General features: G+C 48.8%; 1 protein-coding gene across 2 annotated transcripts in view; it reads right to left on the bottom strand.

Moving 5' to 3' along the window:
- peak1 (pseudopodium-enriched atypical kinase 1) overlaps window positions 1–27,683 on the bottom strand; it is a 120,327-nt gene that overhangs the window by 19,127 nt on the left and 73,517 nt on the right. For both annotated transcript variants that reach the window (XM_035395671.1, XM_035395672.1), the window contains one exon: window positions 7,540–11,163. In XM_035395671.1, coding sequence (XP_035251562.1) covers window positions 7,540–11,054 — 3,515 coding nt within the window. In that variant the 5' untranslated portion in view covers window positions 11,055–11,163. The remainder of the gene's footprint in view (window positions 1–7,539; window positions 11,164–27,683) is intronic.

The raw sequence follows: 27,683 nt of genomic DNA, 5'->3' as shown, positions 1-27,683 counted from the left end.
AAAACACACAAACGTGTGAGGACACACACACACGATGAACTCTCTTTCCTATGTGTCACCTCATGTAACACAGGAAACCAGAATACCAACCTTTACATGTACACAGGTTCCAACACATGCAAAGAATCCACAATAATTGCTTACATCTCCACAAAAAAGGCCTAAACACGTGGTTCTAGAACACTGTTTGAAAGTTTCAGATCAGTGACAAACCATTAGGAACACAGGAAATGCTTTCTTGAGAAGCAGCTGGAAGATGCATGAATAACCTCACAATTCAATATGCGAGTCGGCCATCAACACATTCAGAGCACAGAGGTGACAGCTCACTTTCAGCTCTGCTACAGTGTGATGAGACTCATAATATATGAAGTCTGTTCAGCTGCAGCGCAATGGACTTGATTTCAGTCATTTCATAAGCACCAGTCAAGTGCCCTCTGCAATTTAAACGGATATTAGATCAAACATCCTGAAAGATTAATGCAGAACCAGATGAATCGCCATTGTCGTGTCATTTCCTGCTACCTGACAGAAAATCTGAAGACATCACAAGCATGACGCACCTTGCCTGGGTATAACAATCTGTGGCGAGGGTGAAGACATTTCATGCTGTGCACTCAGGATGAACACCGCTCACCTCCTGTGAGCAGATTTTGGGCTGTCACAGCGGTGTGGCGAGACAGATAGAGCTGCTAAAGTAATGATGAGGCTCCTAACGCAACCGTGATACTGAAATAGCAGCAGTGTGTGTAATTATATGCTGTTTGCCAACAGCTCGCAGTCCAGATACGCCCAGATCCAAACACATGTGAACAATCCTTTACAGGACACCATAACCCTGATGGGCGAAGAACAATCGACAAATTCATTTACACTGAAGGGCCGACAGTGCGCTAGCTCATCTGCACTGGCTTATGTGTTTTACAGCGCAGAGCACCAGGAGGTTCTGATGAATCATTTGACCTCTGACTCCTCATGGTGGCACAGACCCAAGACCCAGTGACCGCTCCTGTCTGGTTGCATTCTCTCACTGGTGCTACAAGCCCCTGGACTGAAGACTTCTCCCACAAGCACCCTGGGTGCCTGGGGACAACGCATTCCTGTCACCACTCCCGTATCAGATGAAGTCACCTGTGTACATACCTGCTAAGTGACTTGGGCGGAAGAGGTGGAATGTGGTCACCCGACAGTCATACTAACAATTGTTAACAAGAATTAACAAGTGTGGCTAGACAGTCTTGGCAAATTGACAAGAACACTGCATTGCCTGGAATGGCCTGTGGTAATTTATGATGAAGGCAGAAACAGGAGGAGAAATACGCACGCTAACAAATACACATCGCATACCAATAGAGTACACGCACAAGCCATTTCGACTGTGTCAAAGACAAGGCCTGAAGAAGTAGGCTTGCATTGCAATATTTTGCTCATTCATTAATTTCACCTGAACTTTGACCACCAAAACCCCCATTATTAATGCCTTAAGGCTGGACTTCCGCACTACTTTACTTCAGTGAAAATGAACTTTGTATGAAAATTAATGGAGCGCAGAATTTACTGGAACTTCACAGAAGGCCAGGAAGCACTGGTCCATGAGCCCTACAGAATAAGCAAAGCTGGACACAGCAAATTCACAATGAAGTCAACGGCCCTCGTTTGGACGGTTTTTAACGGCAATCAAACACTTTCCTAGGGATTTATGCCCTCATTAACCAGGCTTGGTTCCCTATAAGCACCATTTTTCCATCTCAGGGGTCATTACTGAGTCTGAGTGAGCACTGGAAACAAAATACACACACATACACCTGCTCTGATTTATTCAGGTAACCAAAAAAAAAAAAAAAAAACTAAAAACTTTTCATATTGCTTTCTTTGCAGCTTTCAGCCTCATCGAGGGGTAAATTACTGACAAATTTGCACTGTCCAATCCTCACACAGAAAAACCCAGCCTCCCATGCATTTGCTCTCATTTCCCTTGGGGTCAATTACATTGCAACTGCAGATCACCCTCTCACTTCTCTCTATTTAAAGTGGTTCACATACCGAAGCTGCATATGCATTCGTCTGTAGGCACTGTATGCTATTCTGGTTTGGGTACTACTGAACAGACTGGAATTAGAGCCTATTTTAGGAGGTCACTACTGTGATGAGTGCGAAGAAACAGAAGGGGCTGGCATCAGAGTGCATTCTGGTAATTGGAGTTTGGAAGGGAGTAGACTCTGTGCTTGAATTTAATTGAAATATTAAGACATGTAACCATTTCAGGCTTAAGGGTTCTGGGCAGCCACCTGCCCATGTTTTTGAAGGCCCCCATCTCATTAGCTGTGCAACAGAGGGGAGGATGTCATTGGCTGATGTCAAAGAGCTAACGGAAAAGGGGGAGGTGTGCACTATGAAACCAGCTGTGTCAAACTGAATTTGCAAACAGCCGCTAACTATTGAACTACAAGGCAAGGAAAAGCATACCACTTTTACAGAGGTTCTCCATCAGGTGCAAGAATTGCCCTGAATGATGCGATCCATTGCATTAATCAGCCTGTAATTAAAGATCAAAATCCCTTGTTATATGGCCACACGTGTTAAGTAATCTGTTAAGTCATCTGTAGTTAATTTACTCAAAGATCATGAAGTCTTCTGGAGGCAGGAGGTCAGTGGTTTGGGTCTTACACAACGTTTGCAAAGCTACTTTACCTGAGCTGCTTTGAGTCAAATGCCCCTCAGGACAAACACTCACCTGCCTGGTGGTGCTGCCAAAATCAGGCTGGGTGATAAATAAATGCGTTTGCAGAAAATGTATTTAAAGTTTTTTTTTTTAGAAAACATATGTATAATAACAATTAAAATGTCAGAGATCAAAATTTTGTTTTTCCCCAACGTGCCCCTCAGGACACATGGTTTTGTGTGAAAGCTGAGGACGTACTGCACTGTGCGGATGTGATGTTGGAGCAAAGGTAATGGCACAGAGAAATGCAGTAATGTGTCTGATCTTGCCCGGCTGAAGAGCCGCTTTGGCGGAGAGGCTGTCAGCTACGCTGGCTCACAAGCCGATGAAAAGCGGACAGAGCGGACCACGCGTCAACCAAGCGCCTCAGAAACGCGGCAGGACCGCCAGGCCGCCGCAACTCCATCCCGCCAACCGCGGGAGCTGCGGGGGACAGGCTCGCACCCGAGCCCCTTTGATTTCCATGACAAACTGAGACCGAAACTGAGTCACAAGTACAAAATACCCCCCCCCCCCACAATCTGAACCAGAAATGACTGGATGGGGAAGGAGAGGAGAAAAACAGGGGAAGCACTGAGGGAAGGGAGGGTGAACGCTACGCGGTACCAGGGCTGGAAAACGGCGAAAGGCGGCACCACCCTGAGTGCCCCCCCCCCCACCTCCCGAATGACGGCTTGGCCGCGCATTCTCACTCCTGTGTCAAGACTCGACACGCAGAGGCGTCTCTGAGGAGCGCTGTGCTCTCTGGAGTTCCTCTGGAGCAGCAGCACTTCTGCAAACACTCACCCCTCCGTTAAAGTAACAGGACCGACCCACGACATGTAAGAGAGCAAACACACTCACACCTCCCCCCCCACCCCACCCCTTAAAGCAACAGGACCGATCAACAGCAGGTAGGAGTGCAAACACACTCACACACCCCCCCGACCCCTTAAAGCTGCAGGACCGACCCACGTCAGGTAAGAGTGCAAACACACTCACACAACAGGAAAGCAGCAGGACAGACCCACAGCAGGTAAGAGTGCAAACACACTCACACAACAGGAAAGCAGCAGGACAGACCCACAGCAGGTAAGAGTGCAAACACACTCACACTTCCCAGTTAAAGAAGCAGGACTGACCCACAGCAGGTAAGAGTGCAAACACACTCACACTTCCTCGTTAAAGAAGCAGGACTGACCCACGGCTGGCGGGGAGAGGTTGGGGGGGGGGGGGGTGCGGTGGCTGAGCTTACCCGCTGTACTGGCTCACGCAGTTTCCCATCAGGCAGGCTACTCTTCAGAACGCATTTCCAGAAGGGCGGAAAAGACTCCGGGAAGACTCATGGTACGGAACGCTGTGGCCTCTCTCCCTCCCTCCCTCTCTCTCTCTCTTTTTTCTACCCTCTCTCTCTTTCTCTCCCACTCTCTCTGACTCCCTATCTCTCTCTCTCTCTCTCTGTCTGTCTGTCTCTCTCTCACACTCCTGCAATTGCTTACCTGTCTGACATGCTGCTTGTCTGTCAGCCAATCGGATCGGCCGGCAGTGGGGAGAGGCTTAACCCTTTCCCAACCTCAAGTGCGACCTGTTGGTCCTGTGTACTAGCCCCTGGCTGTCTCTCACACAGAGAGCAGATACAATCACCCACTGTGGGGTGGGGAAGAACAAGGAAGTGGAGGACCACCCCCCCACCACCACCAAACTACACACACATGCACTGCCCTTTCAACACAGCGCCAATCAGTCACAAGACCTAAACCAGGAGCAAGACGAAGGTTTCAGCAAAACTGACCCACATCTGGCTTCTTAAACACAGAATTTGCATATAGGAAAAACGTCCATAAATACATAACGGCATCAGATGAAACACACCGTTCCTTAAAAACAACCGCTCTGAGTCTGGCTAACCATAAAAGGTGCATATCTGTTACCTGTGGTGCAATAAAACAATGAAACCGCAGTACTACAGGAGAGATAAAACAAAAGCTCTCCTGTGTGCGTGTGTTTGTGTGTGTGGGTGGGTGTGTGCGTCTATGTGTGTGAGGGTCAGGCTGCATGTGTGTGTGTGTGTTTGTGTGTGTACGTGTGTGCACAAGAGAGAGAGACGGGAGAGAGAGAGAGAGAGAGAGAGAGAGAGAGAAAGAGAGTGCGTGTGTGTGTGTGTGTGGCCACCCCACTGGCAGACTGGGCGTGGCAGCTGGCACAGCTTCTCTCTGAGGGCGAAAGAGAGGCTGATGTGTCATAGTGAGAGTGGCTGATTCCAAGCTATTCTCCACTTTGATCAAGCAAATTCTGTGTGTAAACCTGGGAAATTAACCAGACACACTAATATCCAATAATTAACTGTGAAAGCCCCTGAAGAACCACCATAAACATGTTATGAAACTCAGAAATAATTGCATAAGCCTTATGGAACATCTCGGGTTAGGAAAAGAAAACATTCTAATTGAGTATATTAGAGTAAAACAAAGCTAATTTCCTAACTTCTAATTGTGGTCTGACCGTCATAACTCACTAACTCAGGTCTGGGCTATAAAGGGCTGTAATACGCTACGCCATGCTGTAACTGCACGCTTCTCAAGTGAAATCTCCATGATTTCAGCTTGAGTGCCGAAGTCTTGCTTCCCTGTGCTGATTAAGGACCGAGGCTAACGAGCAGGCTAGATGATACGGAAGGGAAAACGAGCCAATCAGCACACGTGCTCACAGCGTGCCCTTAGCACCCGCCCACTGCTAAAGTACAACCGCCAAGGTAACAGTGCGTACAAGGAAGGCCATTGGTTAGGAGGCCGTATCTCTGGTGATGGCTAATGTCACTAGCACTATTGTGAAAAGGCAGGGGCGGATGACTGACAGCTGCTTACAGCGGAGGGTCATAGCCTGGACTCCATGGCAGTTCAGGGGGTCTGAACTGGGTGTCAAAAAGGACATTTCTTTGATTTTCTTCCTGTTACTTGTCTTTGTGAAAAAAAAAAAAAAAAATTCTTATCGTACATGAAATGGAAAGGAACGTAAATTGTAGGCCTATGCCTGTCGATGCAATTCTGACTGGCCAAGCACATTTGAGTGAATCTAAGAGTAAACCTGCTAATGTTAACAATGCTATAATAATAATAATAATAATAATAATAATAATTGTAGATGTTCGTACCCTTTCAATTTTCCATTTCAAATGTTAAGTAAAATTGCGAATGTATCTTTGGCTGCAAGCAACTGCTGGTATTAAGATGCAATATAAATACAGTTATTTTAATAAGAGGCCAGTTAACAGATGGTGTACAGCATGGTAGGTCCGCTCGCACAGTCTGTAGTGCTGGGGGCTGGGAACGGGAAAGCAGGCCTACGGATGCTGGACGTCCCTGGAGACCGTGTCTGTATCCGACACGCTCTGCAGTCACCGAGCCCCTCGGAGGGGTCTGGTCCAAAGGTGGCTTGTTTTTACCATCACAGCTTCCAGTAAGTTCCTTCAAATCCAACCGCCCCAAAGTCACACAGCTTCTCAAGCAAGAGTACCTTCATAATGGCCCTACAGTTACACAGCTTCTAAAGCAAAGTCCCTTTACGACAGCCATACAGTCATATATATTCTGTACCAAAGCTATTTTACAATGGCCATGAGCTTTTTGCTCTGTGTCCACAACAGCTTGCCGTAACTCACAATGACTACGCTGGAGCTCCATTGACCACTCACTAACCAGGGTAGAATCACAAAGAGTGGAGGTGGCACCAGCAGGGGGCAGAGTGGAGACAACTACTGATTGCAATGGAGCTATGTCTTCGTTTATTATCAATATGTCACAGAAAGTGCTAAGAACAGGTCCTCCCTTAATAAAAAAATATTACCCATACTGTTACAATCACTAATATTGTTTTTTATTACAGTTTCATTAAATTAGAATGAGTACCTTCCAGGACTCTAACCAGGCCAGATAAAGAAACACTCATTTTTTACCATCTGAATGAAGTTGCGTTTCAGCATCTGTGAGGGGAAAATGAAACATGTATGGTGGCTGATGACATCACAGAAACCCCACCAACGTGTCCTTTCATTTAAGCAAAAACTCAGTGAAATCCATCACTGGAGCTTTGAACACTGCTGATTACAGATGGCAATGCGAGTACGAGCAGAGCATTAAATTGCAAATTATGCTTCAGTTAATTAATGGGTAACAGTCCTGGAACACCTTGATTAAACAAATCTCTATCCAGTAATGCCTATTGCTGGGTTCCCCTGTCCTCTGCACGGTAGCTCAAGCCATATCGCTTAATTAACTGCACGCAGAGGACGGAAAATCTGCTAATTTCTCATAACTGAGCGAGGATTGCACAGATGCAAACGCTGAAATGACCGATCACACATTCAGGCCAAACACAATCACTGGGCCCAGAACTCATTTACAGCTATTTGCCAAAACAAAAAGCATCAACACATCCGAGCAATGAACAGCTTGTTAGTGCTCAAGTAATTTGTCTGGATTTGGGCTAAATGTAACATAAAAAAAATAATAATAAAGTTGAAACTAAATCTATGAAAGCATAGGGAAAATCAAAGTTGGTAAGACTTGAAGGCCATTCATTCAGTGAGTAGGCAATTGTGAAAAGCCGTTGGGCAAGCGCAAGTTCAAATGGCCAATAAACCTGGAAGCAGCACCACAAAGCAGGTGGAAACAGGGCAGCTATTTAGGGCAAAGCTGAAGAAAGGCAGACGGTGACATTCACAGCGAGGCGGAGCAGACTCAGGCACTGAACAACGAACGAGCAGAGCCCGTAAACACAGGCACACAGCGCTGTGGGCTGGCTGCTGCAGTGAGTGCGAGACCTGGATCAGCTGCCCCTACCTGAGGTCCTTGTCGCTCTGCTTCTCCCCGACCTGCCCCGGCGACTCCGGGGACAGCAGCGCGGTCTCCCGCAGCTCCTCGGCAGGGAGCAGCTGCGTGGTCTCTATGGTCTCCTCCACGCCGTCGTCCTCCGTGCTGGCGCCCCCCTCCGGCTTGTAGGTGAAGATGAGGGTGGGCTTCTGGCTGGGGTCGTCGGTCTTGGCCTCGGCGAACCAGTGGTGGCGCTGTATGGGCGGGGGCGGCAGCATGTGGATGACGGTGCCGTCCAGCCCTACCAGCTTGCCCTTCTCCTTCTCCCGCTCCGCCCGCTCCCGCTGCTCCTCCTCGTCCCTCCGCCGGCGGAAGAAGCTCTTGAAGGAGATCCAGCGCTTGGGCTTGGCGCTCTCGGCCGCCGCCGCCGTCCGCCGCCCCCCCTCGCCCCCGCTGCCCGGGCTCGTCTCCCCGTCGCTGGGGCGACCGCTGGCCCCTCCCCCAGCCGCGGCCGGCTTGGTCCAGTTCCCGAAGTGCCTCTGGAGGAGGTTGCTGGCGTGGTAGGGCGACGAGGTGGACCTGGGGGGAGGGAAGGGGGCGTTGGGCTCGGACTTGGGGCTGGTGGGCGGGGCGGGGCCGGGGGCGGGGCCGGGGGCCGAGGCACTGTGGGATTTAGGCAGCGGCTTAGTGAGCGTGTCCTTCCTGGGTTTGGACAGGCAGCCCTCGGCGGCGGTGGAGAAGAGGGATTTGGGCCGGCTGAGGGTCTCCTTGGCGTCGGGCGGCAGGGCGTACAGCTCCTCCACGCTGCAGGTCTTGCTCTGCGCCTCGGGCGACTCGGGCGGAGACCGGGGGGGCTGGATGGAGGCCACGATCTGAGACAGGACGGTGCTGGCCTTCTCCCGATGGCTCGTCCCGGTGCCCAGGCAGCCGGCCTCCTTGCCGGTTGTGGCAGTGTCCCCGCTCCCCTTCCGGTACCGGCCCGGGGTGACGCTTTTGGCCATGCTGGCCCCCTGTGTAGAAAGGGTGGCCGTTGCCATAGCAGCAGGCGCAGAGGCCGAGGCGACGGTGGCGTTCACAGTGTTCAGGTCCGTAGTGGTTCTGGCGTTGAGTTCGTGGATCTTCTGCGCCACCGGGCCGGGCTTTCTGTCCTCCCCTCCAACAGACTCCGCCTTCGCTGCAGGGGGCGCGTCTGTGGAGGGGGAGGGGGTGGGGGTGGGGGTTTTAACGCTTTCGGAGGACCCGATCTCCTCGTAGGTGTGGCTGGCCACCCTGCTGCCAGACGGGGCCGGCTCGCCGCTCACACCCAGGAAGCTCTTGTAGACGGCCAGGTTGTCGTAGGCGCTGGGGTTGATGACGATGGGCACCTTGACTGCATTCTTGGAGCCCCGGGGGTAGGCCGGCTCGTCCCGGATGATTATGGGGAAAGGGGGCATGCCCGCGTTGTTGTAGCTGTTGAACTTGATCTCCGACAGGTTGGGCGACTTCACAGGCACCGTCCGGGATGAGGAAGAAAGGCCAGCTGTCGGGGAGGTGGGGGCCGATTTGTGGCTGCAGTATCTGGGCAGGACGGCTGGCCCTGGGGCTCCTCCGCCACCCACCAGCTCTACCTTGGGCAGCTTCTGGCGGGGGCTGGTGCTGGAGGTCCATACCTCCTGGTAGCGGATGCTGCTGGACTTTTTGCGGGAGCCATTGAGCAGCGATGAGGGTGTGGCCCCCGTTGGGGAAGTGGGAGAGGCTGGAGACATGGGAGACATAGGCTGTCCCAGGGGGGACATAGGCTGCCCCAGGGGAGACATAGGCTGTCCCAGGGGGGACATAGGCTGCCCCAGGGGAGACATAGGCTGTCCCAGGGGAGACATAGGCTGTCCCAGGGGAGACATAGGCTGTCCCAGGGGCGACATTGGCTGTCCCAGGGGGGTTGTAGGCTGTCTTAGAGGGGACGTAGGCTGTCTTAGGGGGGACATAGGCTGTCCCAGGGGAGAGCTGGGGGTGGAGGAGACAGAGGGCCCTTTGGGTTTGGGGGCAGGGCCGTCGGGGGCCCGGTCTTCGGCGCCGGCCATGGAGGCCGACACGTCCACCACGGTGTAGGGCTTGCAGACGGGCGGCTTCTCCAGGTTGACCACGCGGTAGGGCCGGGCCTGCTCCTCGCTGGGGCTGAAGCTGATGGTGATTGGCTGACCGGGGAGCGCCAGGGGCAAAGGCGCCCCGGCCTTCTGCCCCTCCTGGTCCTCCAGGCGGATGGCCAGCACGGCCTTGTGGGTCTCGGTGGCGCGGGGGGAGCGCAGGGCCCTGGGGGGCGGCTCCCTGGCGGGCGGCGCAGCAGGCGAGTGCAGTCCGTTAGACAGCCCGTAGGGGGCGACGCTGCTGCTGCTGCTGGAGGTGGTGCGGGAGTCCTCCGGCAGGGAGGAGGACGACTCCGGGGAGGTGGTGGGCTCCGGGCTGGAGAAGAAGCCGGCCTCCGGCAGGCCGTTGGAGTCGCCCAGCGACGGGTAGCCGTTGAGGCTGTCCTCGTAGTCCACGGCGCAGAGCCGCTGCAGGGAGCGGTTGCGCAGCGGCACCGTGTTCCACTTCTTCCCGGCGGCGAAGGGCACGGGCGAGAGGGTGGCGGCGCGGAAGTGGGCGAAGCGGGGCTGGCCGCGCATGCGGATCTCCATGGCCAGCAGCTCCTCGTCGCTCTCGTCCCAGCTCTCGTGCTCGCCGTCCCCCTCGCTCTCCTCCTCCTCATCGTCCTCATCGTCCTCGTCTTCGTCGTCCTCGCTGGAGAACTCCGGGTAGCAGAAGCGGCCGCCCTCGGCGCTGATGACCTCGGCGCTGTCGCTCAGGGAGACGCGCTTGTGCCCCGCGGCCCCCTCCCGGCTCCCCGCGGCCAGGCTCCCCGCGGCCAGGCACCCCGCGGCCGGCAGGCCCCGCTCCAGCGAGCGCTTGTAGGAGGAGCTGATGCGCCCAAAAAACAGGTCCCTGGAGCTGGAGGCCCCCGGGCTGGGCACCAGGCCGGCGATCTCCTTCAGGACGTCCGTCAGCCCGTTGTTGTTGCTGCCCCCGCCGCCCCCGCCGGGGCTGAGGGGCGCCCGGCAGGCGCGAGGCCCGTACCCCTCGATCTCGTCGCCCTCGCCCTCGTTGTTGTTGACTCCGCCCGGGCGCTTGCGGTTCAGTCCGTTGCAGTTCCACACGGTGAAGGCCGAGGCTTTGCCCGCCTCGCTGGCATCGCTGGCCGTCTGGTTGCCCTCGGCGTCCAGCACGCCCGCCGTGCAGGGCAGCATCATGGTGGGCTTCACGGCGATGGTCGGCTTCTTGGCCACTGGGGGGCGGAAGCTTCCGGAACGCGCGGATACCCCCCCTCGCTGGTAACCGGCTCCGCCGCCGCTGAGGTTGGCGTTGGGTCTCCCCCCTGACGGCGCCGGGTTCTGGCGGGGCGCCGCCCGTTCAGGGGCCCCACTTCTCTTAGGGCCCCCCTCGGCCAGGCGGTGCAGATTCTTGGGTTTGAAGCAGTTCTTGCACTCGCCTGGCTTCCACACGTGCTCGGTGAAGGTGTTGCAGGCAGACATGGTTGCAGTACCAGGTTTGGCCTGCGCTGTGGTTCAGTGGACCGGGAACCCCTCCATGGGCTCCCTGATTGGCCGTCTGGAACACTGGGCAGGGCTTGGTTTTCACCACCTGCAGGGACAGAAAAGCGAAGGTGGAATCAGCACACTGATGAGGGCAGGAAGTATCCGCAGGCAGCTATTTTTACACACGCTTCAACCAAACTCGTTTCACTGCACTGGAAAGCACAGCATTCATTCATAACTGATATATTCAGTCACACTGGTATATGATGAAACCAGAAGTTGCACCTAATCAAGCTTCATGATATCACAGGTGTATCATGGGTAATGAGGCAAGCAGAAATGAGTCTTCCCACACATAAAAATATTCTAAGCACTACTGAAACTAAACATGGCATGTCATTGACATGGCATGCCTTTCCACTACTGATAAAGAACAGTATTTCCAAAAACACAACAGCGTTTGTTATATAAGGAAAAGGGAGAACAAAGTCAAGACAGTTAGAAAAAGATGACAGGGCCACAGAAGCATACAAAATAATGAATAATAATGAATGTTCTGAAATCCCATATTTACTGCTAGTTTAATCACAGGTTATTCACACTTGGGTTAAGAGTTAGAAAAGGAAGATTCAGTAAGGCAAGTATTCTGTGCATTATGCATTCCAAGCCATAAAGTATTACAATGGTTAAAACTGGTATAATAAAATAAAAGTATAAAAGTCTCTTACATTTCAGAGCTTTAAATAATCTCAATTCTTGATGTGTCTGTATCTTGTATCTCATATAAAATATATGACTAGTGACATCTGTCACACAATCTGGCTGCAAATCACCAAAGAAATAAAAACAAAACACCCACTAAATCCAAAAATCCAGAGATGAATCACAAGAGTAACACATTCAGAGTGAGGAAGCCGCACCAGCATAAACCTGCCACTAGGTGCCTCTGCTGAGCAGCGTTCTCGGCCCGCCTGTGCGCAGCCAGTCTCCACGGGGGACAGAGTGTTCCAGGGGCGCGTGCGTCCCAGCATTATGCCATTAAGTCAGAAATGCGGAGTGGCGGCCAGCTATTTTCTGCACTATTTTTGGAGCGCTACTCAACTCAGCGGTCCTGGCTGTAATCGGTCCGGCTCATGACCAGACAATGGGGGGATTAATGGACTGACAAACCCAGACAGCGGGCACTGGGGGCACCGTACAGAAGACGGCATTACAGAGAGCATGACACTAAACAAGGATTTGGAAACCACTCTCTCTTAAAACAGCCCACGCCAAACAGAAAATCACACGGATCTACTGCATCATGATCCACGCAAAAGGCGAACGATGACTGAGGGTTTACAATATAGCGTAGGAAATATGCATTACTGGTTTAATGCACATGTGAATTGTTTGATTACAAATCTAAAATTGTGGAGTAGAGAGCCAAATCTAGAAAAAAAAAATACTACTTTGTCCCAACCATTATGGAGCTCACTGTTAGCATATTATATATCTCAATTCTGTTAAAAACAGTCACCATTTCAAATGGACACTGACCCTCATTGTACCAAAGCTGTATTGAAATGAACTGGGCAACAGGCCTAATTTCTGCCCATTGCCTTGCAGGAACACGTGCATTCTCCATTTTATCTGAGCACACATGGACATTAAAATGGACTCCGATTCTGAAAGACGCAGGGAAACATCACAGCCTTAATTCCTGGATTAGTTTCAGTCCCATCATCCCCACAAGCTCTTTGATATCATCTTTGATTAAAAGATCAGTAGCTGGTCTATGCAAATTACGGCTCTCCTTTTTCCAACCTTCCACCCAAAAAAGTTTTAAATTGTTTTCACTCTAGTTATCCACACAGTACATGCTCACATTTCCACAACTAATTTCTAATTGTATCACAAAAAAAAAAAAAAAAAAAAAAATAAAATAATTATGGACATTCAGCTACATGCAACTGAGGATTCCAATTAAAAGCAGATTGGTCTAGGAATACACAACAATCCTCTTATCAATGAAACTGCCCACCTGAGCCAGAGAGGACAAACTCTCAAACCTCCCATACCCATGTGCCTTCTCACCCTCCGGGCAAATGCACTGTGGTCTTGTGAAATGATCCATGTTTTGTCTATATGCCTGCATACAAACATGCACACACGCATGGAGACACACACACACACACACACAGAAACGAACATGCACACACGCATGGACACACACACACACACACAGACACGAACATGCATGCACGCATGGACACACATACACATTCACAGGCAGGCAGACAGACAAGTTGTTAGAGCTGCTAGACACAGTGAGCCTCTTCCCCATGTCTCTGACTTGTGGCATTGCACTGCTGTTCACTGATCTAGAATCAGTTCCACCCAGCAGCCTCCAGAGAGCTGATAGGATGGCATGTGGCATTCTTCATACTGTCCCTTTGGTGTTCATAGGCGCAGGTGGCCCACAGCATTCTGGGTAATGTGCTGTAAGGGGCAGAAGTGCAGGGAGTTCACCGACCCTGCATAAAACCATCCACCCACCCATCAATCAGCTGCTGCTGCTGGCTCTAGCTCAGATCCAACCCACTTCCGACAGGGCACACAAAGTGAGAGAGATTCACTTGCTGCCTGAAAAGGCCAAGGAGGGAATTAGAAATAAAAAAGGCCTACATCACTATCACCGATGCTGGCAAATCTTTCACTCAGCCTGTAAGTGGATTTTTGTGAGTCTTGAATAATGGAGTGTGTTCTGTAATAATATTAATCTGTATTTCATTCATTTTAATACCTGGAGCACTGGAGGCTGAATTCTGAGTGAGAGAGATAGAGAGAGAGACTGAGAGAGAGGAAGAAGGAGAGATATGGAAGAGAAAGGGAAAGAGCCAGAGACAGAGAGAGAGTAAGGAGAGATATGGAAGAGAGAGAGAAAGAGCCAGAGAGAGAGAGAGAGAGAGGCAGTCAGGCCCGGGTGGTGCTAGGGAGGCCTCCCTCTCTCGCCAGTGCAGGGCAAGCGGGAAGGAAGAAGGGCCTTCCCTTGCCCGCGGTTACCACAGTAATGACGTCTGCGGCAAAGGCCAGGAACACCCTGTTCGTCTCACCCTGAACAATGCCTGGGGGGGAGGGGGAAGGGGTGGGGCAAGGCTCAGCGGCAGGGTCGCAGGGGTCAAATCCGGTGTGTGGGGACACGGGAACGCGGGTACATGTGGGGGTGGGGGGCACAGACAGAGCAGAGCCCTCATCCTGTCATCTTCCTGTCCCTGGGTAAAACCCATTTCTCCATCTCCGCCGTTCTGAACCCAGCAGATGAGCCCGAGAACAGAACCGTGAGCTGACGCGACCGGGGCGAGGCGCTGGAGTAAGGCAGCGGACCCGGGGGCGCGATAAGAGCGCGGCGCGCGAGCGGCGGCTCCTGGGAGCCGGCCGATAAACCCAAAGTGCATTTCACAACCCAGCGCACACGTGCATCTGCAGCAGCTCCGGCCTGCCATCGGGTTGCCAGGTAACACTTTTTACCAGCCTGATTACCGCAGTGGGAATACAGAGGCGATAACAGAGCAACAGACTGAATTCTCAACCTAAAATAACAATATTCACACTGTGCTACTAGCGCACGCACGCACGCACGCACGCACGCACAAAGACAAAATAACGAGACCTACCATTCAATTCAAGGTGTCTCATCTAACAAGCATTTACCCAGGCTGTTGAACAAAATCCTTGATATATTTTGGACAGTGACAAATCTGCACCCCTCCTTGTCAGAAACACAAAAAAACAGTCTCCAGCAGTCGCATCTCTCGGCTCACCTCTGCCAGCTGGAGGAAGCTCTTTGCGCACCGTTCAGAAACAAAAGGAAATTCCGCCCATTCTTCAGCCATACCATAATCCTTTTTTCCCCTATTTTTCTTTCTTTTATGACCTGATATAAATTGATGGCTGTTCCCAGGGTCGCTGGCCTACTTTGAGTCCGGAAAGAGTTTCTGCTCGGCCAAAAGTTTCTGGGACAGGGATGTGGAAGGCCATTCCATTCCCAACCGCTCACGGAGACAGTGGTCCATACAGTTTGTCTGTAAACAGTTCCGCTCGGGAATTTAAGGATAAGGCCGAAGACCTACAATTCTTCTGTCCAGCTCTTCAATACTGTTTGACATTCTCCTACCCCATTTAGCACTCGACCAATAGGCCATTCATTCAAATTGTGTGCTAAAAATGATTAAATACAAAAAGACATTTTAATTTTCAGAAAACACAACCTGCTATGAAAAGCATGGCCCATATAGTTTACCAAATTTACTTCAAAATGGAGCAAAGTGTTCATTTCTGTGGGGACTACTTAAATCGGTAAATCGGTGCTGTGCATTTGTATACATCTGATACGTTCCACATACGAAAAAAACTATTGCTGTCACTTCATAAAGCTGTTTCAGTAAAATGTATAAAGGCCAGGTTCATCATAATGATGTATTATGCTGACCAAACCACCAATGTGTCCCTTTGATTTGTTTTATTAGTTTCTGGACAACAATGAAGTTCTATAATTGCCAGGATATTGGATTTATCTGGTGTTGGCTACATGGATGATACTTGTTGGTGGAACAAATTCATTGGAGGCTTTTTGTATATCTTTTCATAAGATATGTTGATTTTAAGAGAAATATAAAACTATGTTGGCCTTATCCTTTAACTGGGCCTATCAGTTGGGCTGGACAGGAGACAATATCCATACTAAATACAATCACAATCCCGTCACCTCCCAACCGTTCAAGCAAAGGAACTTCCCAGAACTTTGGAGTTCACTTCAGTGAACCAGTTTGATGCTTAGTCCCAAAGACAACCAATTTAACACCTAAACAAAACAAATCGGTGAAAGACATGTTTATTCACCCCAGGCTCAGTGTCCTTAGCTTTTCATAGTATGAGAATATGAAAGGAAAAATATGAAAGGAAATGGAAAAATACAAATAAACGCCCACGCACACTGTCCTAATACAGTTTCTTAGGACCACTAATGAAATTCAGGGGTGGGGCCTTTATCCAACAACAATAATGAGTGGCTGGTCATGTGATGATTATCCTCCTGCTTAAAAAAAGCTCATCAATAAGACCTTGTATTGACCCGGCAGTAAGCAGACTATAAAAAGGGTTGGCAATTAAATACCTACACCCCACAGTGAACCTGACAACGCCTGACCAACACTGCAAATGGTTCACAACCAGGAATGGGAAAAATCAACGTTCTGAATATAGAATATTCAGAAAAACCAGAGGAGTATGGAGAAAATAGAAAAAGCACTCACAGAACAATTTTAGGAGAGCAGGCAGAACACTCTAGAGATCATTATTCACTGCAGAGATGAAAATCTGTTTTGACCTAGAGGAGTCAACGTGCAGGAAGGATTCATATCAGGGGGAGATTTCCCCAGATGCCAGGTCGGTCACAGTGTTTTATTATCACTGATTTCACATCTTGCTAGCCATCTCAAAATCTTTCAAGACACTGTTATATCGGTCATTTCACTGTGCATTTTGCAATGAATTTAATATTCTGGGTTTGTGTGAACGGTCACAATTATGGTTGGTTTCAACTCCCCCATCTTCTGGAGCAGCCAGTTAAAGGGGGTATCGATCAGCACCCACTGATCGTTTCTGGGCATGTTTGAAGTGTCGCCGCCGTTTGCTGTGTGGCACCAAGTGGGCACCAAGCCGAGGCCATCAGACAGAGGGGACGTGGGGGCGATTTACCGGAGTGGCTAACAAAGAGAACCACGGCCCCATCCGTCACCACACACCCTGTCCCTCACCCATCAGGACATCAGCTTGCTGTGCACTGAGAAGCCCCCCGGTCTGAAACAGACAGAGCACCGCTGGCTTCCCTGAAACACCCACAGACCAGCCCCCCCACCGTGAGAAGTGCTTTTTCAGACCGTAACTCAGAAGAGCCCGGCTGCAGGTCCCGGAAGACAGCAGAGCAGAGGAAAGACAGATGAGTGGTAAAACTGACAGGTCCTGAATAATGCCTGCTTCCAAAGCACGGCCAGACCGAGCACAAAGATCCTGGCTGACCCTGCCTGGACACATCCTCAACACAGACTATGAGCCACAGGCTTCAAACAGATGTCTCCTCAAACAAAACACAGCTCGATACAAAAACTCCTTAATCCCTGTCAAAATACGAACTTCACAATCAATAAGCATAAACTGCAAGATGGCTGGAAAGGATAAGGAAAGGTATGTGCACAGTATTTGGCCGACTATCATTCCGCGTTAAATGATCAATAAAAAAAATAGGGTAGATAAAGGGCACCAGGGGAGCCATGGTGCAGTCTAAAGAGTCTTCAGTCTTGTGTGGGCAGGGTTTCTGCAGTTCTGACTGCAGTGGGAAGCCCATTCCAACACCAGGGGGCCAGAACAGACAGGAGATGTGACTTGGAAGTGCAGGTATTGGGGGGGAGGGGGGTTTAGGTGTCAGAATGGAGAAATCTGGCAGATGAGTTGGATCTGATGATCTTGTTGAAAGTAAGGATTCCTTTTAATGACGTATCCAATAATAATTACATTATTTTTATACAGTTGTAGTTTAGAAGCCTGATGGTTAAAAACCTCAGTCGTATTAAACCTAGACTTTCAAACTTTCTTTCATTTTTCCCTCTTGACACAAATTACAGTTCAAATTATTTTTACACCTGGAACCTGAATGCAGCAAATGAGCTCGCTTAACTGGTTTAATCACTATTGATTTTAGGAAGATGTGATTAAGCAGGCTAGGGAGAAGAGATGAACACATTTCAGATGAGAACAAGCCCAAAGCTCCTTTTCGAAAAATGTTTAAAATTGACTTAATTCCTCGGAATATTTCAACGCTACTCTAAACCCTTCAGACAAGCTCAGGGCTCAGTGGAATTTCTCACTCCAGCACTACCAGGGACAAAATAAAATAGCAAAAAATATAATTAGCATTGCAATTTCTGACCCCCGTAAAAGAACTACCATATAAAGCAGCATCCAACAACCAAACATACAAACTGGGTTTCCTAGCCCACAAGCCAAATAATATTTCTGTCAATAAAACAATACGTTTCAAAAAAGAAATCATGTAAGTATGAATAATCAAAAATCCCCAATGATACATAAAACAGATGGCACTAGTGCTGAGAGTACAAGTACTTAAACCTTTAATTAAAAACAGAGATGGTACATATCCAGCCAGTACAGGGAACCCCACAGTGCAGGGAGCGGTGGATCTCCGCTGGAGTGAACCGAAAACAGCTGATCCAAATTACCTTCAGACAGCAGCAGGTAAGGCGGCTGCCAAACCTGCAGGACTGAAACCTGCCTCCTGCCAGGCCGACCCATGGACCGCGGCCAGGCTGGCGGTATGGGGGGGGGGGGGGGGGGGGGGGTTAGTGCAGTGTGGCATTTTGATTCTGACTCGGGCCCAGCAGTGCATGGGTGGGGTGAATGTGGATGGGACAGGGGCGTGTGTTGAGGACGTGGGTGAGAGGGAGGGGTGTCAGGAGCGAAGCCTCCAGGGTGTTGAGAAATGGCCACTCCACACTGTTTCTCATTGCCCCAGCCACACAGTCTGCCTGGCAGCCTTCAAAAGGGCACGTCTGGGTGACAAATGCCACCTGAACCAGACGCTAATTAGCATCTCCCCCCGTCTGCTTCCAACTGCTCCACTTTCTGTCTCTCCGATTCTCTCTCTCTGATTCTCCCTCTCTGACTCCCTGATTCTCCCTCACTGACTCCCTGATTCTTTCTCTCTGATTCTCTCTCTTTTTGACTCCCTTATTCCCTCTCTCTGACCCTGATTCTCCCTCTCTTACTCCCTGATTCTCTCTCGCTTTCTCTCTGATTCTCCCTCTCTGACTCCCTGATTCTTTCTCTCCGATTCTCTCTCTCTTTGACTCCCTTATTCCCTCTCTGACCCTGATTCACTCTCTCTGACTCCCTGATTCTCTCTCGCTTTCTCTCTGATTCTGTCTCTCTGGCTCCTTCCAATTCGCCCTGACTCTCTCTCCATTTATCTCTCTAACTCTTAGGAAAAATAGACTTCAGGCAAAGCCACCACCATCCTGACTCAAGGCCACTAATTAAGTTTACTAATTTTTCTCACTCTCTCTCTCCCCCTCTCAGTTCAGCACAATTCAATTACATTCAGTTCATTGCATTTAACTGACATGATATACATGTAAATTACACACTGCCAAAGCAATTAAGAAAGAAAGTTATTTATGTCTGTCTCTGTCTGTCTGAAAAACACTGTGTGGGTACCCAATAAAAGCATGCACATAAATAATTGGCTTATGTCAGAAAAGACAGCTGAAATAATTATATATAATTATATATAGTTAATAATTCTGACAATATGCAGAAAAACCACACAAAAGTAAGACACTGTTGTGTTGTACTGATTGGAACATTATGGGCCACAGCACATGCCCATGTGACAATACATTCTGATCCATTTCCTTCAGCTGAGTAATGACATAACAGATATCCATAACTAAAATACTAACCATACACAAAATGGAAACCAAACCTTAAATGCAACATTATGGCACTAAAATATTATAGTAAATATGACTTGACATCCACCTCTTTACTTATGTATTTATTGATTTCTTCTCATCTTGCCTCTCTTCCGTTTTTGTACAGACATGTTGATTGTAAATAGGGTCACGCAATATTAACTTTGAGATACTTGTCAGCCAGTATAAATGTGTGAATGGTCTGTGTGCTCTGAAATAGACTGGCGATCTGCCCAGGGTGTATTCCCACATCTTGCCCAATGCATGCTGGGATAGGCTCCAGCCCCCCTGACCAGGAACAAGCAAGTTAGATAAGAGATGGATGGATACATATCATCCATTCTGCTTGTATGCATGTAAACTCATAATAAAATGATGACTTGCCCGCAATCCGAAGGCTCAGGAATTCCAACGGGATCATACTGTGTGGCAGCTCCTATAAATGGATACTTTCGAACAGAGCTGAGCTAAGGCCTTTCCTTCAATCAGGAGCCCCTCGGCTTCTCTGCCACGCGCCATATTGACAGGCTGCAGAAATATGGACTCCTCCGGACTCGGCCTCACTGCCGCCGTGCAGCAGCGCAGGGCCCCGCGGTGAGGAACGAGCGGCCCGCTGTTCTCCACACACAAAGGGGATTGATTAGAGGCGCGTGGCCCACATCCCCCGGGCGTATTCATCATCCGCGGAGCCGCGCGGCTCTTAAACCCGCGCGCGAATCAATGCCGCTGAGGCCGCGTGCAACGCAGGCGCAACAAACAGGCTCCATTAGCAGAGCCGGAGGACGGGACGGGCGCGCTGTAGACTGAGCGGTTCGGTAATTAGGGCCGGTAGTCAGCTGGGACAGGGCGCTCGCACGCCGCCGTGAGTGATGGGGCCTGCGTAAGAGCTCTATGTTATTGGGTCGGCATGGAGACCCCATGATTTACTGGAGGGAGGGCTGTTTTCGTAACCACTAGGGACAATGTGACTTGTGTGTTGGGGCACTCTGAGTGCTGATCTTTTTTTTTTTGCTCTATGGAAGCCATGCGATGCGAGGATGTGAAGATCTTCAGAGAGAACAACTGACAAGGCATGACATCATGATCTACTGTAGCTAGTGTGAAGCATATCAGGCTAAGATGAGTCTCTTTCCATATTAATGTTTTATAAGCCTCTATTATTATTCATTTTAGATAAGCAGAGACTACTATTACTATTATGTCTACTTCAGTGGCATATTAAATATTTTTACATTTAAAGATTATTTTGACATCATTTCAGAATATAATTAAATATTATCATTCTTAAAGACAATAAGACTACAATCCATACTGCAATAGTAATGCTGAACTACTGTAGCACAACTTTTACATGTAGAAGAAGAAATGCATGTTATGACACGCACAAGAAACATGTTATCTGCTCATTTGCTACAGTATATACAATGTGCAGGCACAGATCTGCTAAACACAAACTAACAGGGTGACTTATTTTCATGTTGACATTCAGTTCACTGGCTTCCCTATGCTGTCTTCAACTGACTTTTACAGCAACTTTTAAAATAATTTCAATGACTTTCACAGCTTCCCACAGCCAAGACATCTCATCATATTTATACCAACCTGACGGGTTAGATCCCAATCTCTGTGCCTTCTCTGCAGCCCAAAAATGTAATTGAGGACACAGGCCGATTCATCTTTTTCTGCACAGAACACAAAATTATGGAACACTTTGGGACCTCCTTGATGACAGCCTTAGTAACAACCAGGAAAAAAATGATTTATTTGCGACAAGGAAACCCATTTATAAAATTATCCACTCAACTTCAGTTCCCACTTTCCCAGGTTGTGAGAGCAGCTGCAGCAAACAGGTGCAGTGAAACACAATATGAGGTGTGAGGTGCACAACATCCCTGGGCCTGGTTTAAATGGCTGAGTACTGCTTACAGCCAGGCCAAGTGAAAGGCACAAGCCTCCCTCTGCCCTGAAGCTCCACCTCCAGTGGAAAACCGGCTTTGGGTGTCAGGTGTCTCTGGCACTCACTAATAGCCCAGCGTGCTGGTGGTTTGAACTGGGCGGGTCAGAGGTCATGCCAATGTGACACACAGCTGGGAAACACCGTTGGAATAGACTTGGGGCACTGACCCCAAGGACTGCTGGCCCCACCTTCCCATTCAGGTCAACCGCCTTGTGTGGACCATCTGATTTCACTCACTGTGGTCTAAGATGATCTCAGAGGAAATGGGTTCCTGCATCCAGTACTGCAGCACAGGAGTTACCAAACTTCTTAATTGTAAGGCCTCCCAAAAATGGCCACCCTCAGTTAAGGAGCTTTGATTAAACAAAGTGGTTAACTGTTGACTCCTCTACCAAACGCCCCCTATTGGATGGAAATGGAATGCAGTAACAATTTAACAAAAAAACCAAAATATTTATTCCAGTTAACGGAGGAACCTCGCACCCCCAAATTTTAGGAACGAATGCACTAAGACACCCATCAGACTAAGAGAATATAAATATAGATGAAGTGCTGCAATTATCTTCATCCAAACTTGTCGGATAAAACTACTAGGCGTCACAGACACGCAGATTCAAATTCCATCAGTATTTAATGGCTATTCAGTCATCACCCTTGGGATCCTGGCCATTCTCTACAGGTGAGTGGAGATTGAGAAGATGAAGGGAGGCATGGAACCTGCTGGCATGATCCATCATCAAAGGACTCTCCCCTCTGATTCAACACTGTTCTATAAATAACCACTTGCTAAGGAATATGCAATTAAATCAGGCTGTTTTGATGCATGCAGGAACATATAGTCAAAGTGGTATGAAATTGTGAGACTGTACAAAAAAAGGTTCAAGGAAGAGCGGTTTGTCAGTTTTGTTTTCTCTTGCGCAAGTCACTGATTGAAACTGAAAAAAAAAAAAGATAAGGAAAACATAAATAACCAAAGAAAAGCCTGTTCTAAACAATCTGACTTCAAAAGGCACCGGCTCCACGGGTATCACCGTATTTCAGCTTGCAACGCGGTGGAAACTTCTCAAAAAGCTGCCAGAGAGCCAGGCAGGTTTACAAACCGAGACCGCACCTCAATGTCCAAATCTCTCTTGCATGCGAGCAGTAAATGGAATAGGATTTATGAGCTGAGATGGAGTGCCTTTAAAGAAGAGGGACTGATATGGAAATCCAGAATATATGTTCGCAGGGGAATTCTTTTTTCAGGGTTCTGTCAAAATGAACCACCCCAAATACACAGCTACCGCAACTGAAGACCGTCGGGAGCTAAAATGGAGGTGACAGAAACGTATTTGTATTTCCTTATTTATATGCTGGATGAGTAGCGCGGCCGCGGCGAGCCCGTTTCTCAGAGCCGCGCTGCCTCGTGTTGGGCTAGTGTGCTAATTTTACTGAGGGAGAGTGTATAAATCCAGGTCTCCCTCAGACACGTCCCAATGATACACCGAGCCCTCTTCATCAGCGAGCTGCCAGCACTCAGCAGAGAGCGGCGTTTGATCAGAGCGGCTCGGGAAGAGCACTCCCGCTCGGGTGAATTCACCGAGCGCTTATCTCAATGACACAAGAAGCAGAGCCTGCGAGTCAGCTGCCATGGACAAGCCCCCGAGGAACATGGTGGGGGGTGGCGGGGTGGGGGGGACAGCCTCGCACCTCTGAGCTCAGCGCAGATAACACATGAGCAAAAAACACCCAGGTCCCAAACACAAAAGCCCTCCTCTTCTGCTCAGGGTCCAGAGAGAGAGGCGTCGAAACACGCGTGCCAGGAGGCAGAGGGACTGTAATTTTATCACAAACTACTCAGATGCTGGGCTTGAGGAAATAGGAAAAACAACAACATCCACCACTGGAACATAAAAATATCTCATCTAATCACCTGCTCTCTTTTCAAATCCCATCTCAATGAATCACAGCTGGATACGGCTCCAGGGAGCGCTTTCAACAATATGGAATTTAGAACTGCCGTCAATGGCCTTTGTTCAGTCCTCATGCTAAATATGTAACACCACTAAATCTGTCAGTGCTCTACTGACTAACTTCCCAAATGAAAATCAGAAAATGAATAAAAACAATAGAAAATTATACATTATTTAAACAGCGATTAGCAAGGCTGAAGGTATATCAAAGCTTCAGTTGTTTAATTGACAGGTGCTTAGCTCCATACATCAGACGTCGTCATTACACATGAAGTGTTCTGAGCACTGAGAATACATAACCTCTAGAATAGCACAGAGGAAAATAGACTATCTTTGAAAGACAAAAATTGTTTTTTTTATAAAGCACTGAGTGTTCACCAAGTCAGAGAGAGAGAGATCGAGACAGGAGAGAGAAAAGGAGAAAGAAGGGCAGCTAGCAGAGCTTGAATTAAATACTATTTCTCTGTTCAAATAGTATTTCAACTGGAAATTCAATGCATATCCTTGCCCCTAAAGAACTGTGGCAGCAGGCATTTTGTGACAGGCTGTAATTAAGGACTTACGCCTGGCATAAGGCTGCTCATCTGCAGTTCTCATCTGTGTCTCAGGACATGCAGCTCCTCTCCATGCTAACACACCAACACACAGTACTGCTGCTAACAATGCAGAGATGCCCTGTATGACTCACAGTACTGCTGCTAACAATGCAGAGATGCCCTGTATGACTCACAGTACTGCTGCTAACAATGCAGAGATGCCCTGTATGACTCACAGTACTGCTGCTAACAATGCAGAGATGCCCTGTATGACTCACAGTACTGCTGCTAACAATACAGAGATGCCCTGTATGACTCACAGTACTGCTGCTGACAATGCAGAGATGCCCTGTATGACTCACAGTACTGCTGCTGACAATGCAGAGATGCCCTGTATGACTCACAGTACTGCTGCTGACAATGCAGAGATGCCCTGTATGACTCACAGTACTGCTGCTGACAATGCAGAGATGCCCTGTATGACTCACAGTACTGCTGCTGACAATGCAGAGATGCCCTGTATGACTCACAGTACTGCTGCTAACAATGCAGAGATGCCCTGTATGACTCACAGTACTGCTGCTAACAATGCAGAGATGCCCTGTATGACTCACAGTACTGCTGCTAACAATGCAGAGATGCCCTGTATGACTCACAGTACTGCTGCTAACAATGCAGAGATGCCCTGTATGACTCACAGTACTGCTGCTAACAATACAGAGATGCCCTGTATGACTCACAGTACTGCTGCTGACAATGCAGAGATGCCCTGTATGACTCACAGTACTGCTGCTGACAATGCAGAGATGCCCTGTATGACTCACAGTACTGCTGCTGACAATGCAGAGATGCCCTCTATGACTCACAGTACTGCTGCTAACAATGCAGAGATGCCCTGTATGACCCAGTACTGCTGCTAACAATGCAGAGATGCCCTGTATGACTCACAGTACTGCTGCTAACAATGCAGAGATGCCCTGTCTGACTCACAGTACTGCTGCTAACAATGCAGAGATGCCCTGTATGACTCACAGTACTGCTGCTGACAATGCAGAGATGCCCTGTATGACTCACAGTACTGCTGCTGACAATGCAGAGATGCCCTGTATGACTCACAGTACTGCTGCTAACAATGCAGAGATGCCCTGTCTGACTCACAGTACTGCTGCTGACAATGCAGAGATGCCCTGTATGACTCACAGTACTGCTGCTGACAATGCAGAGATGCCCTGTATGACTCACAGTACTGCTGCTAACAATGCAGAGATTCCCTGTATGACTCACAGTACTGCTGCTAACAATGCAGAGATGCCCTGTATGACTCACAGTACTGCTGCTAACAATGCAGAGATGCCCTGTATGACACACAGTACTGCTGCTAACAAGGCAGAGATGCCCTGTATGACTCACAGTACTGCTGCTAACAATGCAGAGATGCCCTGTATGACTCACAGTACTGCTGCTAACAATACAGAGATGCCCTGTATGACACACACTACTGCTGCTAACAATGCAGAGATGCCCTGTATGACTCAGTGTGGATGCAGGAATCGCACAGAGCTGGAACCAGGCTGGCTCATTACACCCCTTTCACCACCAATCCAAACGGCTGACCTAAATTTCTTCCTTCAGTTTCCTCTGGATAACCAAGCCAAATGGAGATAACAGTTTCCACATTAACATACATTTCAGATTGGGGGGGGGGGGGGTCACACAATTCTGAGTGATACAGATATTACCTCAGAGAAAATTGGACAGCACCTCCCAGATGACCTGCAACTCAGGTCTGTTTTACATCTCTTCATTGCACTTAAAAACATATGGTATTCTGCATTTGGGAGACAGGATCTGCATTTTATGGATATTGCATAAATATTGTCTGATAGGTCTGCCGTGCAGACTGCTGGTCTTGTGCCTGGCTGTGGCTTGTTACTGTAAAACAGGCCAGAAAGACGATTAGCCTAACAGATTCAGCAATGCACTGGGCAAAGGGGGGGCATCTACAGAGCGAGTATTTCACTTAAGCGGCGCATCACCGTGGCCCGGGTCTAAAAGCCGGGGTAAATCCCGGCATGGGAGCGAGATGAGGAAGCAGCGATCGACTGCAGCACAGCGTAACCGGATCGGGAAAGACCAGCGGCACTTTCCAATTCAATAAAAGGGAGGCCGGGTATGCTTTGGTGCCACCAAATTGCTTTCAATTTACTCCGTCTATCATAGCAGATAAACACCACAGACCAAATGGATCACACCGATTTGTACTTTCTGAAAGACTTCGCTCTAAACAGGCTCAGTGGCCTCTAAAACCGAGATTTTGGGCATTTTCAGCTTGGAGACGGTGCATCATTATGCGACTGTTCCAAGAGACGCCAGCCAGACAAAACAGACAAAAAAATCCAGCGACAAGCTGCCCTTGTTTATTTAATGAATTTGCACAAACGCTTTCCCTGTTTCCGTGCCACGCAGTAGCGTCACAGCCGTTAGCTTCTTCACGCCAGGCTCGACGCACAGTTTAGCCACAAACGCTTTTCTGAAGAAGCACTCATTGTAATTCGGTGGGAGAGGGGTAGAAAAACGTGGAAGGGTTGCCGACTCAGTGGTCTAATCTGTATGAGCTCTCACATGAGGGGATGCTGTGCAGGAGTGCTGATTGAGGCGTCAAAATGGCTCACTCTCATGCCGCAGTTAGGGGATGAAGACTTTCGGAGTTTCGCGGCTTAGAAGCTCAAACGGTCTCCCGGGGCAATAACGCGGCTATCAACTGCACCAATTTAGTGCTGAATAATCGAGCGACTGCTGCCACAGAGGAGAACGGGATTCGCCATGATTGCCATTTCAAGTTTAATTAACTAAACTCATCTGGGGCAGTACCCATCAGGCAGTGGTACAGCGTCATGTGGAAATAAGCTCTGACCGGAATAGTAATCCCGCAGCGCTACAGAGACACAGTCTGCCCACATAAAGTGAAGGTCACGAATGCATATCACGCAAGCCAGAACAAACACACAAGTGTGCAAGCATCCACATTCACACACACACACAGACACAAATGAACAAACATGCTGATAGTGTTGACATTACGGTTCCCTAGAAACACCAACCAAACTGAATTCAACATGGGACAAATTTCACATTTACTGAAACCAATTTAAAACAGCAGAATTACACCAAACACTTAAGAATAATATTGTCTGTCTCCTAAATCAGCCAGCACATAATTGACCAAATAATACATCCAAAGAGCTGTAGGCATAGGCAGTCGTACTAATAAAACATTTGATACATCTAATTTCTAAGACTCTTTTCTATGAATTCTGTATCCAATCCAAACCTGCAGAGCAAATTTAATTGGGGTTTCGATTCAACTACTCCAAAATAGCCCATCAAAGGAGGCATCTTAGTTAATCTGTGAGTTCTCAAACAAGACATCACCTCTACTCTAATAAAATTTTATTTAGCATTTTTTGAAATGACAATCCTCCCTCCTTATCCATTTTTCCATTTCATTCAGGCTTGGGGGAGAGCAGACAGGGCTACAGATAGAGATGGGATCAGTGTACAGTAAGTGTCATGGTGTACAGACAGTGATTGGTCACCACTGCCTGAAAGCAACGCAGGGTAGATTTAGCTCGCTTTGGAAGTGTACTGCAGTG

The sequence above is a fragment of the Anguilla anguilla genome, chromosome 16, assembly GCF_013347855.1.
Source record: "Anguilla anguilla isolate fAngAng1 chromosome 16, fAngAng1.pri, whole genome shotgun sequence".
In the NCBI taxonomy this organism is placed as follows: domain Eukaryota; kingdom Metazoa; phylum Chordata; class Actinopteri; order Anguilliformes; family Anguillidae; genus Anguilla; species Anguilla anguilla.
Note: the sequence above shows the minus strand (reverse complement) of the source record. Positions and strands in the feature narration are given on the sequence as shown.